The sequence below is a fragment of the Panicum hallii genome, chromosome 6 (genome assembly GCF_002211085.1).
Source record: "Panicum hallii strain FIL2 chromosome 6, PHallii_v3.1, whole genome shotgun sequence".
In the NCBI taxonomy this organism is placed as follows: domain Eukaryota; kingdom Viridiplantae; phylum Streptophyta; class Magnoliopsida; order Poales; family Poaceae; genus Panicum; species Panicum hallii.
Genome location: NC_038047.1, coordinates 31,632,285 through 31,651,050, shown reverse-complemented (window position 1 = coordinate 31,651,050; position 18,766 = coordinate 31,632,285). Strand labels below are relative to the sequence as shown.

Here is an 18,766-nt window from a genome sequence, read left to right as displayed (position 1 = left end):
AAGGACTGGTGGAGTGCCCAAGCCGCAATCAGAGTGGAATCAAAACCCTCCAGCTAGCGAGATGGAACAAGTTGAAGAAATAATTGTGTTGATCTTAGCTTTGAAGGATATGGGTGTCACTGGAGCATCTGTGATGTACTCCTTTTTTGAGCGTCGATTCTAGCCCTTGCAGAAGAGGTGCCGCTTTGGTTTCGACTACCTTGAGACTGAAGATCCCTCACGTATGTCTGCAGCAGAGTTGCCAGCGGGGGAAGCACAGAGGCGAGTAGGACGTGGGCTGTTGGATGTAAGCACCATACCATATGTCCCGCCTACTTTATGCGCAACACGCGTTCTCCTCGCCGAAGGGTTGAAAACCCTCGCTGACTACTTCATGCCAATGAGCATTCTCTTGTCGCAACAACGATTACTTTTTCCTGCATTCGCTGTCTTCTCTTAACGGTTGCTAATCTACTCAGGTAGCACATGCCTTAATCCGTGAAACCTTGGCTCTTCTATCTCGCCTAACGCCTCTACGCATACACGGGATAAAGGTCTCATACACGCTATGAGCAACGGCTAAAATATGACCAGATGCTTAAATATAATAGTTGGACTACTCAGGAGATTTACATGGCCTAAACAAGAGCTCAACACAACAAGTTTATTTTTACACCAAATAAATTTTGGTATCTTCGCATTATGCTACATAATGCATGCATTGTCTTTTTTCAGATTGAGCTTTGGCAACAACTCTCCAGATCACTCGGCGCATCTCCAATGGCTTCGCTAGGTCCCAAGCCCGAGGGCTGCAAACCAAAAACTACTCAACGTGGCTCCTACGACTCACCTGGCTCATAAGCTCGGGGGCTGGACGCCGCAAACTACTCGACGTGGCTCTAACGACTCACCTGGCTCATAAGCCTGGGGCTGGACGCCGCAAAACTACTTAGAAGATATTCTAGAAATGCATGCCATGATCTTTTGGATCTTTTTACCAAACTTTGGATTTGGATTCAAGACTGGAGGCTACAGGACATGTGTCATCAGTGACTTATTTTTTAAATTTATTTGGAAGACAAAGAAGATTTAAGACTAATTTGACCCTAAGCCTGATTCTTTGATTCAACCTAAGGCTCGGGGGATACTCCATATTGAAGCGTCCCCTTATCCAAGGTGACTAAATGTGATACAAATATCAGTCCCAGGAGGCTGATAACACATTTATTACATCAGATGGTTCATTACCGTACAAACCGTTGAGGTAGCGGGCACTAAAGTGCCACTATCAAGAGGGACAACATAAGAACTACAAGCCAAACTAAAGTGCCAATAAAATCTAAGATAACATCAGAGTCTTGCGCCATGGTAAGCTTCCTGTGGAGACCCTGAACCACAGGCAAGGTTGGGTGCAGGATGGCGACCTACTCGACGTCTTTAGGAATGAAGTTCGGATCCTCCTCTGTAAAAACTAGGCAAGAGTGAGTACATACATACTCAACAAGTCCAACCACACCCACGGAGGGGGATAATAAAGATCATGCACAGGATATATCAAGGATAAGGCTAGGGTTTGTTTGCGATAAAGCGAGATTTTACACATGCAAGGGTTCATTTAATAAAAGAGTTTTCTCAAAATATTTCTGTAGTATTCGAATAATAAGTGGGGTTTATCCTACACAAAGGATCCAAGTTTTAATGCTACCGGACTCCACATCCATAGTAGCTCACGGCACAACTGCCAGACACTTTGAAAACAACTCACGCCACAAAACCAACCATCCCAAAATGTCTATTGAAGTGACCATGCCGTAACTCGTCCAATACCGTGGACATGGCTATTCGAATAGATTTTACACTCTGTAGAGGTTGTACAGTTTACCCACAAGTAGGGTACCGCACTACGAACACCTTAGTGTCATTGCGGATCCTAACAAAGCCATTACCCACCTTAGCTGAATCTAGCTAGCCAACACGGAAGCAAGTATGGGGTTAATGACCTATCAACAAAGTCATAACCGGAACATAACTCACACAGATTGTATTCCTTCTCCATGATTTCCCGGTGCTCACCAGCTCTCCTTTTGGCTAGCAAAACAACTAGTGGGGTTTATGCTAAGCCGTTGCGCATACAATGGTCGAGTGATTGTACAATAAAGGGAACAAAAGGTCCTAAGCATCTCTAGTAGTAGTTAACGTCCAGCAGAGCAAACCCTATATAGACATTAATCTAGGTCATCAAGGAATCGTCATAGCAATCAAGGGGTGGCTATCCAACCATGTCTTGCAACAATTGTGTTTATAAAACTAGGATAAATATGCATCAAAGGATGGGATTGGACTTGCCGTCCTCAAAGCCTTCCGGAAGCTCCTCCTCGAGGTACGGGTCTTCAGGCTCCGGCTCGCGGTCCTGCTCCTCCTCGGTCACACCGTCGGCTACGACACACAAACAATCACACAATAAAAACAAAGTTTGCCGATGAGCTTAAAAAAAGAGGGAAATAGAGAGCTTCGATTAAAAAATAGAGAAGACTATTATATTTGTCGGATGTGGATCCTGAGACTTGGAGAAAATATTTGATGCGTGGTGGAGTTTGGAATCGATTCGGAACAAAATATCGCATGAACTGATGAGTTAAAGGTCATTTAGGGAGTAGTTTAAAAGGGTGAGGACATATTTGTAATGAAATAAAGAGATAGAAGGAGCTCTGGTTAAATATTTGGGAGAGGGAGGTGGAGGGCTGTGGACTGCATAAGGAGGAAAAGTGAAGGGGGTTATGCACAAGTCTGCCTTTCTTCTTCCTCGAGACAGAACAGGAGGGGGAGGGGAACGGTAGGGGGGGGCGGCCAGGCCATGGGCGCCGGCCCCCTGGTGCATGGCAACGCCCAGGGAGGAGGGAAAAACGGAGAGGAGGCCGAGGGGGTCCGATTCCGGCCCTCACCTCGTGCGGAGACGGTCTACGGAGGGCTGTCCACGGAGATGGGTGGTGGCCGGCAATGGTGAGCGGCGGCGGCGAGCTGCAGCGTGAGTAGAGGAGGGGAGGTGCTGGGGTGGTGTGGGCGGAGTGAGGGGTGGCTCGGGGGCTGATTTATAGGCCGAGATTGAGAGGGGAGATGGCCGGCATGGGAGGGTCACGGGTAGTACAGGAACCTCGCCATTAATGGCGGCCGGGATGCTCGGGGACAAGGCGCAAGCTGCGACGATGAGGGGACGGGACAGAGACGGGCCGGTGCAGCAGCGGGTCACACGCCGGCTTGGCGTGCACGGGCAGCGAGCACGCAGTAGCACAGCGAGTAGCAGCGGCCGTGGCGTGACGCGGGCGGCGTGATGCGAGCGCGCGTGCATAGCCAGTAACGGGGGCAGCGGCGGGTCATGCGCTGGCCTGCGCGTGCGTGCAAGGAGCAGGCTACAGCTCGAGCAGGCAGCAGGCAGCACAGGGGAGAAAAAGAAAGAAGAAGCCAGCGCCGGACAAAAAAAAGAGTTTGGAAAAAAAGTTAGAAGAGAGAAATAAAATGGATTTGAACAAAATATGAGAAAAGAAAAAAGAGGACACGCGGCACCGACAATCGCGGCCGGGCAGACGCACGTGGCCGACCGCGACACGATGGTGATGCAACGAGACGGCAGGGACGGTGGAAAAGGAAAAGGGACGGGCGGCTCTGCGGAAAAAGAGGACTGCGCGATGTCGGGACGGTGGAAAATCGAGGGGTGGGCTTCGGGAGCTCGAGCGGCGGAAAAGGTTTAAAATATTTTTTAAGCAAGTGATTGGTAATGCAATTTAAATAAGATAAAAAACGCGGGCGTTACACATATAGAGTGCGATTTTCATCGCACCCCATACAGAAGATTATTTTTGAAGATTTAAACTACTCGGGGCATGAGCACCTCATAGCCTCGAAGCAGTTAGGAAAGTACTCGGGAGGACACATTCTAGACGAAGTTCACAAGAACTCAAAGATGACTCCAGAAGTACTCGAAAGCCTGCACTACTCGGCTATGAAGAGCTCGGGGGCTTGTTAGGGATAGATCCCCAGGTACCCACAAGGAAAAAGAAGTTGGACTCCTACTAGGATTTCCTTATAATCCTACTATGACTCTACCCTGTAATTCTATTAGGACTCTTAACTTGTAACCGGCTAGTAACCCGCCCCCTAGGATATATAAAGGAGGGCAGGGGTACCTGTTTCGGCAGACTCAACAGAGAAACACCCCCAATAGGACGCAGGGCATTACGCTACTCTGGCGGCCCAAACCTATCTAAATCTATGTCTCGTGTTCTCGCTTTTACCATCAAGATCCAGGTCCGGCGATCCCCCACTGAACAATCTACTATCTTAGGGTATCCCCTCGGTAGGTTAGCAGATAAAACACCGACAGCTGGCCTCATCATGTTTTATTTAATTTACGGACACACATCAAATCCTAGCTAGCTATCCCCTTTTGCATGCTCTCATTACCTCCTGATTGCGCTCCCAATTAAGAATACGCTTGTGGATAATCACTTGTGGATAATCTGTCGCTTGCTTGTGAAACGGCAGAGGTTTAGGAAGGGTTGGTGGTGCTGTCCATTTCCCCGGCCAGCAGCTTGACATTCTTGGTAGACATTCATCTTGCTTCCTATGTAAACCTAGTCATAGTAGAAGAAATGTATGTTGCATATCATTTTTCTGATGCGTTTTTATTCCTATGCCACAAAAGTCCATTAATCTCTATATTTCACTGATCATATGCTGAATTAATGATTATTTCAATTAATGACTCCAAAATCCCAATGGTGTTGGCTGAGATGAATTGTGAAAATTGTTTCACTATGCTTGCTCACGCATGTTATCAAACACAAATTCCAGTTTTTATTTGAACAATTTTTTATTAAACTAACTTGAATTTCGGTAGGTTGAAATAACTAGCCTCTACTTACTCATATATAGGGATAATGAGACGATTGGGACGATTCAGCTCTCGCCGTCGGAAATGTGTCAACAAGGATGCCTCAGCCAATGTTGAGGCTGAGGGCGAAAATCAGGAAGCAGAAAGGCACGATGATGAAAACCAGGAAGCAGAAAGCCGCGAGGATGGTAGCCCTTCCGTGTTCCTCAACCTGGACCAAGATGCCGAGGTAATTGGCTCTTTTCTTTTCTTTCAGCTCTCTAGATTATACATATCGGTAGACCTCAACATTATACATATTTTTTAATTTTCTTATTGGCTCTGGCAGCAGGTAGCTCCAAATGCCAGTGAGTCAACCTTAGAACCAAGCCGCAAGAGTAAGCGAGGATCCGACAAGATGCCCAAGGGACGAACTCTTATCAATGAGCTCGATGAACTCGAAGAACCTGTTGATCCTATAGGTGTAATGGGGCCATACAAGTCCACCTGTGGGGTGATAGTGAAGAATAACTTTCCCATTAAGTACCGGGTATGGAGTGCGAAGGATAAGACCTGGGCGGTTCCAGACTCGCTTAAGGAAATATGTTGGGACAAGCTGAAAGAGAAGTATATTTTCTCTGAGGGTTCCGAGGAGGTAGCGAAGAAGCGGGCAATCTTTATCATGTTCAACTCATTTAGAGGTTGGAAAGGTGATTTCTTTAGAGGGCATGTGTTGAAAGGAACCAAGCCAGACTGGAAGTACTTTCCAAACCAGTAGCAATACTGGGATGAATTTGTGAGTTTCAAGCTGTCCGAGGATAAGCAAGCACTTAATGAGCAAAATGAGGTCAATTCCTCCCAAAATGATAATCCTCATAGGACTGGATCTCGTTGGTACTTGAGGAAAATTCCAGAATAGGAGCAACAGCAAGAGCAACTAATCCAGAGTGGTGTTACTTGCAGACAGACAGGTGGGATACTCGCTCTGTGAGACATCTTCTTGTGAGGGAGGCTTCCTACAACCTTGATGGTTCCCTAAGTTACCGTAATTCTTGAGCCGAGGACCTATTGCATAGAATTCAGTCAGCCCACGAGGAGGTTGAACAAGGTACTTTTACTCCAAACAGGGAGAATGACGAGCTGACATGGGCCTTGGGAAGAAAAAGGCACCTGGGTCGTACACGAGGGACCGGATTGTTTCCATGGTGTGTTTCTTTTCAAGCTGATAAATATACATATAGAAGCTGGTCGAGGAAAAAAGCCAAACAAGAGTCACAGTGGTATGACCTCCTTCAGGCTATGCGTGAGGAATTAACTTAGCACAACGATAGGTTACGAGCGGAGTTTGAGAAAAAATTAGGTAGACCTCCTGTTGCATCAGATCAAGCTGTCCCTGCATTCACGAGTCCGACGGGGATTTGTAGTAGCTGTGGAAGCAGTATGCTTCCTGAAGAAGAACAAGTTGGCACTTATCCTATGGATGAAATCATGAAACCAACATTTTGCAAGCTATATGTCCAGGATAAAATCTTTAAGAACAAGGTGGCAACAGGTCAAGCTTGGCCTGGGAATGATGTCATAATGCATGGTCATCCATGACCTTTAGGCTACGCCAAGGTTACCATGCATTGATACAATAGTTAAGAGGATGTATCATCGTACAGTTGAGTTGGATATACCAAGTCAGGATGGTAAGAAGTTACTTGGAGAGAACATGGGATTCATTGTGGCATGGCGCAAGCGCTACATATCGTTTGATTCAAAGTCTGATTCCAACGATCATGATGCAGATGGAAGAGAGGACCTGCATCCTCCTTCCTTAGCACCTGAAAGGGATCCCAAGTCCGCTGCCTCAACGGGATCCAAGTATGCTGCCTCAAAGGGACACAATTCGGTCGCCTCAAAGGGACCAAAGTTCGTCACCACCACCAAAGACTTGAAATATTAATTCATCTAATAGAATTGGATCATCTTAGAAGAAAGCTTACGAAGCACCTGCAAAGAAAAAATTCAGTGGTAGCATAGTATCGGACGTCAAAGGAAAAGAAAAACTGCCGGTCAACAAAGCTGCAGTAGGGCATTTTATTAAGATCGCTTTGGTTCCACAGATAGGGAATCCGCGAGGTCTGCTGTCAGATTTTGAACGAAATGCCTCGAAATGGTCTATGCAACAAGTGGGCAAAGCCAAATATCATGCTGATGTTGAACATAGGGCAAGGGCCCAATTTCGAGAAGAGAACAACTTAACGGAAGAAGATCTTAAAAAAATTCAGGAAGGTCCTGGCATTGCACCGCCGCTGTTGCTATGGCCATTTAGGTTGGGGTATGACCTTGTGCATCCAGAACAAGTGCCAGTTTTATCAACGAGGTTGAGACAATTACATCAGTGGTACAAAAGTCAGGATAGTGAGATGTTCTAGGCAAGATACAAGAAGGAACATTTTCCCAAGGGATCAGGCATATTGTTGGTGAAATTCGAGTGTATTTATGAGTTCTACCAGAAGCCTGCCCTCAATGTACACATCCTTACCTTGTGGTGTTTGTAAGTGTCGTCAGTGAATCCCAACATTCAGTGAATCCCAACATTCACTTTAATGGTTATATTTATCATGTCTAACTTTCTTATTTTGTAGGATGGAGGCACATAAATGCAAGGAAAGAGGAATTAATGACATAGGCTTCTTGGATCCTACTTCTATAAATGAAGCTACACTTGGATTTATGAGCACCGTCGACGTGTATCCGGGGTTCTTCTGCCCTACAACCATCAGTACGTGTATCCCAACTCCTATATATTTTCATTTAACAATCATAAGAGTAATCTTCATATTGGACGTCCTAAATGCAGTAGCCACTATATTCTCATTGGGATCAACCTAGACAAGAGCAAGATCCTCATTTTGGATTCCAAAAGACTGAGTCATGATTTAATCCAGCCTTGTATCGACATGTTAGACAAGTAAACAAAGATAATCAACCTTTTGCTATTATAACTTCACTAGATAAGCACACATCTAATTATATTCATCGTTCTTATTATCACATAGGACCTTTGCGAAGTATCGTAAAAAAGCAAAATATATAGACCTTTCTGGACGGATTTTATTGTACGTGATGCCAAATATGTCCTAAGGCAGCCTTCAGGAAATGATCACCGCGGGTTCTATGTAATGCATTTTATGCGCGTCTACACCGGAGATGATATGTTTGTCAGTAACCGACAGGTTAGTAAAACTTAAGTATATACAATGTGAAAATATGGTTAGTGTTTTAATACATTCTTTCTATTCTCATTCTTTGTTGTAGCGTGCAGAAGCTTGGAACTTCTAAGTTGCTGCTAAGTGATATCATAGCACTTGAAGAGGAGCTTGCTGGATTTATCGTGGACAACATAGTGAATCCGGGTGCAGAGTTCTGCCTCATCTAGCTTGAAGGATTTTATTTTAAATTTGTGCATTGTATTAGTATGACTCATGGACTACGTTTGATGTATGGACTTGTGGTTTCCAATTGATGTATGGACTTGGTGTTTGTAATCGGTGTATGAACATGTGACACTATGTAAGATTGATTTCTATTTAGTATGTGAGATTTGATGTATTTACTACGTGAGAATGGATTGTTTGAATTCTGTAGCCATGTGAATTGTATAAAATTATTGAAATGCTATTTGATTTTTGAAATTGATGCTGGAATAAGCAGCAGTAAAGGATTATCACCGCCGGCCCGTGTTACAGGCCGGCGCTAATAATCCTATTTTCACCGCCGGTCCGTGTTACATGCCGGCGGTGATAATCCTATTTTCACCGCCGGCCCGTGTTATGGGACGCTGGTGATAACCTATTTTCACCCACGGTTGCTGATATTTCACGGTCGGCACCTAAACGGGCGGTGAAAATGAGTTTAGGGTCGGCTGTGAAAATCATTCTGTAGTAGTGTAATGGTATGGATATGTTACTTTCCACCATTTATGAGATACTCATGCACAGATTGATAAATAGCAGTGCTATCACCTATCAGCTATGCTAATTATTCATTGAGAACCATTACTTGTGAAAATCTGCACTTGGTTTCATAGATAAATGTGGCATGGAAAACATTCAAAATGTAGGAGAGAAAAATAATAATAAAGTGCAGAGATACCCTCACAAAAGTATCAAGCTTTCGTTAAATACTGTAGCAGTTCATTTGTTTCGGGATCAGCAACCAAGTCACCAAATTGCTTTGCTGATTCTACATATATATGTTTGAAATTTTTTGGTAACACGCATTAATCTGCAAAAGTCTAATTTTAAAAGTGTCACAATCTCTGCAAATTTTTTAAGTAGTATCATATATCAAGCTAATTTTTGTTCCTACTTCTGATTAATTAGCTGAAACTATATGCAACCTGAATCTCTATCCATGTTCTGACTTTATTGTTTCACACTGTGCCGACTAAACCACAGAAGATGCTAACACCCATCAAGAGAAAAATTCTTCTGCACCTGTGCCAATAGTGGAGCACTTTGTGCTAGTTCTTGGTCGAAAACAAAGAAACAATTCCCTATTTAACACTAGAAGATGAGTTAATTCTCTATTTGACCCTGAAAGATGAAGTTGCCCTAATTTGACATCAGTTTTGAACTTTAATGCCTATTGTGACCCTGCTGTTAGATTCTCTGTAAGCGGCTTGTCAAAAGTCGTAATTGCCCTAATGTACACACAAGCATTCAGATACTGAAAATGACAAAAACATCTCTGCATTATCTAACACATATATTGATATTCCTCTTGTCCTTTTATGTCTCTTAATGACACGGTTTTTCTAAAAAAATGTTTCTCTATGATACAGAGATGACTCAATAATTGTTTCTTTATAACACAATGATTGACTATGGCCGCAAAATCCAATTCTATCCTCCACTCCACTCTATTGATAATGGAAAAGCATTTCTGCATCATCATACATACAGGTATATGTTACCGATAACCTGACATCATCTTGCTTTGCAAGAGCATTACGCATTGACCAGAACCTGTGCGATGGTGCCGTCCAAGGTGCTGTGCGTGGTCGGCGCCGGCGTCTGCCCGCGAGCTCCGCGTTGAGAGGGGTACGGTGACAGTCATGGAGCAGAGCGGCAGCGGACACTGGCACATGTATCCCACGGCCGCGTATATTGATTTTAATTACTGGGTCGATTAAAAGTTTGATAAAATAAATTAGAATGGCATTGTGCGTAATTAATTTAGGAGGAGAAATGAACTAGTTATCGTAATTATTTAGTTGACCTATAAAACACCATTGGGTATCGACTTGCATCCCTAGCCGCGACCCCTCGGCACGACAACAACAAGCATCAAAGCCTTCCTCCATCCGCAGAGCCCCACTAGCGCCTCCCCTCTAGGCAGCGGCACCACCCCTTGGGCCAGCCGGCAGCCGAGGCTGCCTTCCCCCGCACGGATGCCTGCCTTAGGCCGCTCCATTGCTGGGGTGGTAAAGGGACTTGAAAATTGAAATTTAGCCTAAATAATTTAAGGGCTGGATCCTGGTAGGGTCCGGCTTTAATCTCATACAATTTCAAGCTAAAAATATATAAGAATCAAGTCGGATTGTGAAGAGACCACTAGGGTCATGATCTATTACCACCTCTGTGCTGCTCGAGCCGGGATGGAGGTCCGGCGGAGGCTCCCTTTGCCAGCAGCGCCGACCTAGGGATTTGATGGGCGGCACAATTTAGCTTGGCCGGGTGGGCAGGCGCCTCCAGAGGACGAAGACGAACCGACAAAAGTCATGTATCGGCTGGGCTCGGTGTGCGAGAGGAAGGGCATTTTTGTCTCTCTGTTCAAAAAAATTTACAGTACCAAAAGAAATCTTAACGGAATGGGCTAACATACCTGATGGCAATATCATATTAGACATAAAAATTGGAAGTTGATGTCAAATAAGGGCAACTTCATTTCTTAGGCCAAATAGGGAATTACCTCATATTCTCATATTCTAGTGTTAAAAAAGAAATTCTCTCGAAAACAAAACCATAAACGTGGTGTTGGCATTTCAGTCAACCGAATGGCCGAGGAAAGCATCAGACTACAGGTGAAAATTTTGGCTTCCGAACAACGTGAAGCTGCAGCTCGGGCACGTGCAGATGCTACTGAGCAACGTGCCGAGGCTGCTAAGCAAGGTGCACAAGTTTTGGAAGGCCACGTCTCCATCGTGATCGAAACAAATGCACAATTGCAACAAGAGCAGCAAGCCCAGCGTGATGAGCTTAGTTCCTTGCGTCAAACACAGAGTGGAGAAGTCTCACGTCTAGTGAGAGAACAACTTGATCAACAAATGGGTGACTTTATCGCATACATTCTGGTGCTTTGCAGCCTCCATCAAACACATAATATGTGGAATTACATTGCAGATTTATGTGGACATCACCATGTAGCACTCTAATGTTGGTGCAAGAAATTGGCATCAAAGAGATCTGTTTCTATCATTAGTTTAGATATCAGTAGTTTAATAAATTATTTAGATTTCAGAAGTAGTATCATGGGAGTTATTAAGAGTCAGGGGTGTTCCTAAAATATGTCTACTGATTGATTGTGGCATTTGACATGGTCAAAAAATATTGGAATAATTATGGTTGTTGCAAAATTCTGAGATTCATATTGTTCTAAAGTATATTTATCATGTTATTTTTGTCACTAATATAATAATGATAAAACTTATGACAATACTTGTGAGAAAAGACATTTTTCACACAAATACTGTACTTCTTTTGTGATGAAATTATTAATACAACACATCTTCTCAATTTCCACAAAAAGTTAATTTTTATGTGGCAATATTTTGCCACCGCACTTTAGATGTGAGAATGATTTGTGTCACAAACAAAATATAATTGTGATGATAAAATTGTCAATTTTCATATATGGATTCACTTGACACTGTTATAATAAAATTGTGAGAGGAAGAATTGACACAATACATTCAAATAATGACCAAAAAAATAGCCACTAATATTTGGTCTCTAGTGACCATGTAAGTTGTTACGGCTATTTATTGTGATAATTAAACTGTCATAAATACTATACAAGTGTGCTTATTGTATATTGTTGCCACTCAAAATATTGAGTGGCAAAAATCCTTCTCACTAAATCAAATGTTTCTGTGACAACAAATGCCGTCACAAATGGGTTGGCCAATAGTGGTACATTAATTCACCCACAATTGAGTACGGTTATTTATGGGGAACACAAATTCAACACTATAGTATTTGTGACTCAAGTATTTGCGGCAACCAGTGGTGATAGAAAAAGACACCACAAAGAATGTTTTGTGATGAAAATATATGTTTTTGTGATGAAAATTTTCAAAATCCCCAACCTTGTGGTGATAGGAGATTTGCAACGCTTCTGGAACTGTGTGCTTGGCATGGGGAGAAAGGAGGAGATGAAGGGGATGGAATGATAGGTGGGTCCCACTAGTTAGTGAGATTGGGTTGTGGACCAAGATTTAATAGCCAGTGGAGGCCAGGTGTGCTGGATGCGGGGCAACTCGGGAAGACTTGAGTCGGCCAAGAAAATAAAGAGAAAGAGAGAGGAATTATGAGTGTTGGCCCAATCATGATTAATGATGGTTTGCATTTTTTAATATTTCCATAATTAAACATAATCAAATTCTAACAAAAACCAATTCACTTTTCAAGCAAGAAACACTATGCAACCTAGACGATACACAAGAAACACTATGCAACCTAGAGGATACACTAGGATAAGGCTATTGATATCTGCAAATTCTATTTTAAAGATCCACACCGGGTGTATCTTTAAGCATATTAGCAAATTCTCAAACAGTTTGTTCAGGTTGATTTCAGCTAGATTGATTTCATGATAGCCAATGAATTTTTCTTCTTTCCCAGTGGAGTCGGAAAAATATGTTGATATAGGAACACTCCAAACACTGAGCATGCATACGTACCTTGTAAACAAACACTTTGTTCTATAGAAACCGGACCCTCCAATTTCTGAAAAAGAAGCCTCCTATTTTCACGGGTCCACCCTGAAAACCAACAAACACCTGCTCGGGAGGGATCCCCCTCAAGGCAAGTGCACATTGCGTTTCCTTGAGTTGGCAGGCCAACAAATTAAGTCATCCTCAATCACTGTTAAGACAAAGAATGAATAGCAATCTAGGGTTTGGGAAAGTATATAGCTAGGGTTTGGAGATAAAAAAAGGTAAAGGTACAAGTCGTATTTGACTGAGTGCATACACTCGACCCACCGTGGCCCTTTATATCATAAGGTAGGGAGGTCTTGTTACATTAGGAGTCGAGATCTTTACAAAAGATCATGTCAGATACAATTCTGCTCTCTGACTATTTAAACGGGACACTCCGGTTCGTCAGATTGCACTGTCTGACCAATTTTGGTCATCGAGAATTATGTTTCTGGAGACAAGCTGGCAACAAACTCAACTTAGATGATACTAACCATGGATAAGTTGGACTTCTTAGATATTATAAAGGTAGCTCTATTTGTACATTGCATTCTCTTAGTCTTATTTTATCAATATAGAAAACATATCAAGCCGCCTGTTCCAAGTATAACATAGCATACACATCAAACCTTCGGTTATTCCAAACAGGACCTAAACAGAGGTTAATCCACTTGATCCCAGCAACCGCTCGAGTTCTGCCAGCCGAACTGATCATCAGGTGGTATACTCGGGATCCAGAACATAGTAGCATCGTTCGCTGGAGCAGCTGGGGCAGAATCAGAGGTGCTGCTGCTGTTGGTCGACATCGCTGCTGCTGCACTGGAGGTAGCGGTTCCGGTGTAGTCAAGATACTTGGCGTCCTGAGCCCCTGAGCTGATCATGCTCTCCTGGCTATCACTCGGCTTGCGACCTGAATTACTCTCCTTTGTCACTTCCTCCAGTTGATCCCACAGCTGGTATGCCTGAGTGGCCAATTGCTTCACATGGAACTGCGTTTGAGTCCAACACATAAGTATTAAGATATTCTTTGAAGTCAAGGTTGCAAATTTGCAATTATCATAATTCAATATGATTATCTTACCAGTTGCTGTGGGTGCAATTCTTCCAAAGGGAATGTCTGATCTCCAAATCTTGCTGCCAAGATCTCTCCTATAGGGTTAAAAGTAATGTCACACCCTAAAGTCTTGAAAACATAACATTTCTGTCCCATTTCGCACGTTTTCGCATGATTAAGTGTTGCGCTCCATTGCTTATCTGACATGCCGACAAGCTGAAGTACATAGCAACGAATCAAATTTAGTAATAACTCATGCCAAAATAGCTGGGCGCATACTCAAATATCATGTCTATGAATTCTTACAGCTCTGAGCTTATCGGGATCTATGGTGTTTAGTTTCAGGAAGTCCTGGACATTCCTGATGCCCTTGGACTCCAACCTCTTGTCGATTGGTCCATCCTTTCCAATTTTCTCGAGCCTCCATATGTTGTCAGTTAGAAACGGAGGATAATGCTTTTTGTACACTAGTAATTGAAGGAGAAATTCAAATTAATGTTAGATTTTCTCTGTCTTCTTTTGCAGTTATATACACTATATAAGTTGTGTTTTGGTATGAAAACATCAAACACTCCAGTATGATGAGGAAATACAACAGCGGGTTGGTGACCGATATATATGCATTGCTCATAAATCCTTACGTCAATGGTGTTTTTAGTTGATAATAACTACAGAGAGCATATACATACAGGTTGGCATCAAACTTACATTCGCCTCGATGATCTTTGACAGTGAAGCTCTCGCTGATTGCTTCTTGGATCCTTGCTCCAAAATGGCTCTCAGGCATGATCCTCACACCAATTCGAAACCTCCGGCACCTTATCCAGCTCGAATTGTCAGTGAAAGATATATCATCAATCACAGCCACTCCATGATTGTTCATTGGAACATTAATTGAACCCACGAGCAATGGTCTCTTCCCTTCTCTAGCCTTCACGATTGCATCATTAAACTGATCAACTGTCCACCTATCCCAGTCCTCGCGACAAAAGTCACCATCCAGAACTAGCACTTCTAGCCTTACTGATGAAGAACCTAGATGAGTATCTGGTGGTGGGATAATACAGTTGGTTCTTGCGTTCACGAGGTGGATTTCAATAGCGTTATGCTCAAAATCAACAATCTTGTTGTTTGTGAAGATTGGTAGGTTCAGCTTCTTAGCAAAGACTAGCTTCAGAGGAGGAAAGGCAGGAGCCTCTTGGATGCGTGGAGAAAGAGATCTGATAGAGAATAATAATGTTTGGTCTTATAATTAATATACTAGCCATATTTAAAATTAGAGCAGAAACAAATTAATTGTGTTTTCCCCTTGGTTAAGTAGTAAATCTTATTAACTTAGATTTGGATTTGCTTGGTCAATGACATATGAATCCTGCAAAACTTTCAGTGACTCCAGATAATAAATTAGAAACAAAGAAAGGAATTTTCATATACCTGAGTGGTATGTGATGATCGTTCTGAGAAAAGATGTTCTGAATTTCCTCACGCACCTAAGCATAGCATGATATATGAAGTTATTAGCTGAGGCGCACCCAATAGCTTGTGGTGACGATGGAAGAAATAAGAATTAGTGTTTACACTTGTCACTAATATATGTAATAGTGTTTCATTGTATAGTGTAAGACTAGAGGGAACGAGTGGCATCTAATAATCAATCATTGGGACCAATTTATCGTTTTAGGGCAATCAATAAACCAGACCAAGTTATTTCCTCAATCAAGAAATAACTTTGATGCCATTATTTCATGCTAAACATAAAATTGACAAAAACTGTTGAGACATATAAATGCGTGTGATCCATGCATAGTCTTACCACTCTACGAATAAGCGGCTCCAGATTGTGGACTATTTGCTGAATAGTTTCTTGGGCCACAGCTCTTCTTACGATGCTGCAAAACGAGTACAGAAATCCAAAATGAGAATTAATTACCAGCTGGTAAATGGATCTTTTAGATGGAAGAAGCTAAGCAACTAAGCAAGCTGGTACATGAATGACGCACCTTACATGGATATCAATTCATGCATGCTTGTGCAATGGATGCGCCTATAAGAAAGCTCTTTTAATTTGAAACTTTGGAAATTGATTCCATTAGCATATGAACATGGATTTTTGAATTCACATGCTCGTCCAATGAAACTAAAGGATAAAATTTTCTTTAAACTTTCTTGAAGACAACACAAAGCAAAGGATGAAAGGGTAAGTAGATAGGTTTCCGGTTCGTAATAAATTATTTTTTCGTGGTTCCATGGATCTTATTTAGTATGGGATTTTGCTCTGCACAGGGGGATACATTTATATGATCAGTACATCACTATATCTTGACTCCAACCACAAACAACATAAACGTTCTTGCACAGGGGATGCATTAATAAGATTTTTAGATTCGGAACAGAAAAAAAAATTGAAGGATCGGAGAACAAGCAGCTAGGGTTCGACATGCATTTGAGGCCCAGTAGTACGTTGCAAGAAACTTGAGTCAACCGAAGCAAGAAGGTCGATTCAACCAATCCATCGAACCGGAGAACTTACTTGGTAAAAGCAACCGCCGGTTGCCGGATCCGTCTATAGCCACGGCGGTGCAGATGATCATCGGCTCCGATCCCCTCATCGTCGTCGTCGTCCTCCCCACGCGGCCTCCGCGCTGCCATCCTCAGTTGCTTAAACAATCAAGATCGGGGAGGGGAAGACGAGTTTAGAATCAGAAGAATCAAAGGAGAAGACAAGAATCTCGCATCGACTGATGATGTGTTTGTGCTCAAGATGATGCGTGTGAGGAGAGACCGAGGAAGATTAGTTGTGGCAATAACCCTACCTGCGGCAGCGCCCTGACCGCCTGAGCTTGCTAGCTAAGACACTGATTTCGTCGGCATGTACGCTCGAATGCAACTCTGCCGGCACACAATATATAGGCAGCACGCAGTGCCTTCCTATGACTGGCTGGGAGGGGAATTGCAGTAGATGTTCCGGCCGGCCGAGCGATAGAAAAGAAATGGCCGTGACACGCCAGCAGAACGTTCGAGGCAGGCTCCGGGAAGGCGGCCGGAAGTCGGCGTCACGCCGTGCGCAAGTTCATGGCATTGTATGGTCCGCTTCGTTCATGGTGGGCGCCTCGCACTGGCTTGCGTTCAGCAGCCAGCAACGCCGGCTCCGGCAGACCGGATCGGAGGACAATGCAGGGACAGTCAGTCGTGCAGTCGACGGTGATACGTTTTGTGAAAAAGGTGATGGAACATCTGGTGCCATGTCCCTGCCAGGTGGGCCGGCAGATCGGTGCGGGAGGCAGCTTCCTGGTCATGACGATCGAAGCCGCTGCTATAGCTTAGACTGCGGTCAGAAATCGGGCACTTTTCCAGAGTCGGTCGTGCGTGTTCGTACGTGACCAGACCACGACCTTGATAGCAAGTCTTGCTGGGCTTTTGCTCGGAAACAATCTGATCTTGCTTGGCCACATTCACTCGGCGTTCCGCGTTTCTTGTACATGCATCAACGAAGTAACCTGCTGGGAGCGAGGCTGGGACAGGAACGCAGGCACGTCTTGCTTGGAAGCCGCCCATCAAGTACCAGGAGTTTGCGTGCATGGATGGTGGATGCCTCCTCGCTAAATTACATCGAAATAAATGTCAGTCTATTTCTTGCATAGATTGCCTTTCCTTATGACCACCTATATGGCTAATTTATCTGCAACCTAGCTTCCTGCTTTCTATGCACCTTCTCAACTGAAAGCAACTCTCACTTCGACTAGATATAAAGCTTGTGACAGTTCGTCAGAGAGTGAACCCTTGGTTGTAACGTCTCTTGATGTATCTTAATTAGTCTCTTTCTTGATGGACTATTATTCTATTTTCATCTTTTTTTGCTAGGATAATTGTTATCGGTCTCTTTCTGACAGCTTATTCTTCCAATGTTCCCGTAAGCTAAGTTTGTTGCCTTATACATTAATAAAGTACTATACTGTAAAGCTTGGTTTCAGTAAGTGGGCATATTTAAACTGGATACGGACTGTCAAAATTTGAAAACTTTGACCACAAACATGACTGGATCATTTATATTTCCAAACAGGAATTGTACTTTATCATCGTTAACAATGTTTGCTAGTGCATTGTTAGAAATTCCATGAGGACCGTAAAAGGCATAATCTATCCATCTGTGAACGGGGAAAACACACTGAATTGTCTTCACAAGTTACCCTGTGTAGAAAAAACATCCTCAATCTTGTACAGATCGAATATAAGAGACTGGAGGAGACCACCTGTTCACGAACGCGTCATTGAAAACGAGAGGTCTCCCGGCAAGTCTGAACAGAATAGCTCGGCGCTCACAGATGTTACCTGGCTAGTACATATATAAAACCTGATTTCCATGTATAAGTGTCGTTAACCTCATATACCATCTTCAAAAAAAAACCCTGGTATACGACACTATGTCCATACGTTAGTGTGGCTACTATAACATTATTGTCCTTCGAGTGTGTAACTAACTACACTGGTTTATTAATCAATCTCCTCAAGTATTGGGTATGAGTAAACACCAAGAAAATGACCTATCGCTGTCAATATAATGTGGCCACTGCATAACACGAATTTATTACTTAATAGTAATAACTAGTTGCTTACTTGCTTAGCTAGAATTTCTTGGAATACCCTCCGGAGAGGGATACATAACCGCTTGCCTATTAAGAATCCAGAATTAGTAAGTGTCACATCCGTTCAATCCGGGTCAGCTTATACTGTCTTCCTTAATTCAATTTGTTTATAATCATTTGCGTGATTCTGCTGTGGTATCACCGTTGGCACAATGACAATATGGGTGTCATCTTAATAGACAGCCTCACAGCATCCACATAATATTGAGATGACTTAAAGATAATATTCACCGCTAGAGATTATAGCATTA

At 43.1% G+C, this 18,766-nt stretch overlaps 1 protein-coding gene across 1 annotated transcript; it reads right to left on the bottom strand.

Annotated features, from left to right (window-relative positions):
* Positions 1 to 13,318: 13,318 nt before the first annotated feature.
* LOC112897484 (protein SAR DEFICIENT 1-like) lies at positions 13,319 to 16,742 on the bottom strand. Its single transcript, XM_025965785.1, has 8 exons — positions 16,686 to 16,742; positions 16,403 to 16,530; positions 15,686 to 15,761; positions 15,307 to 15,362; positions 14,581 to 15,092; positions 14,179 to 14,339; positions 13,900 to 14,088; positions 13,319 to 13,807 (listed from the first exon to the last, which is right to left on the bottom strand). The coding sequence occupies exons 2-8, from the start codon at positions 16,519 to 16,521 to the stop codon at positions 13,481 to 13,483; spliced, it is 1,440 nt and encodes a 479-aa protein (XP_025821570.1). The 5' UTR covers positions 16,522 to 16,530; positions 16,686 to 16,742; the 3' UTR covers positions 13,319 to 13,480.
* Positions 16,743 to 18,766: the final 2,024 nt, after the last annotated feature.

Excerpts from the sequence above, each read along its gene's own strand:
- LOC112897484 (XM_025965785.1), bottom strand. The coding sequence starts at position 16,521 with ATGGCAGCGCGGAGGCCGCGTGGGGAGGACGACGACGACGATGAGGGG. Across the intron at positions 15,762-16,402 it reads CCGGCGGTTGCTTTTACCAA|CATCGTAAGAAGAGCTGTGG; the intron begins GTAAGTTCTCCG and ends CTCGTTTTGCAG. Across the intron at positions 15,093-15,306 it reads GATCATCACATACCACTCAG|ATCTCTTTCTCCACGCATCC; the intron begins GTATATGAAAAT and ends ATTCTCTATCAG.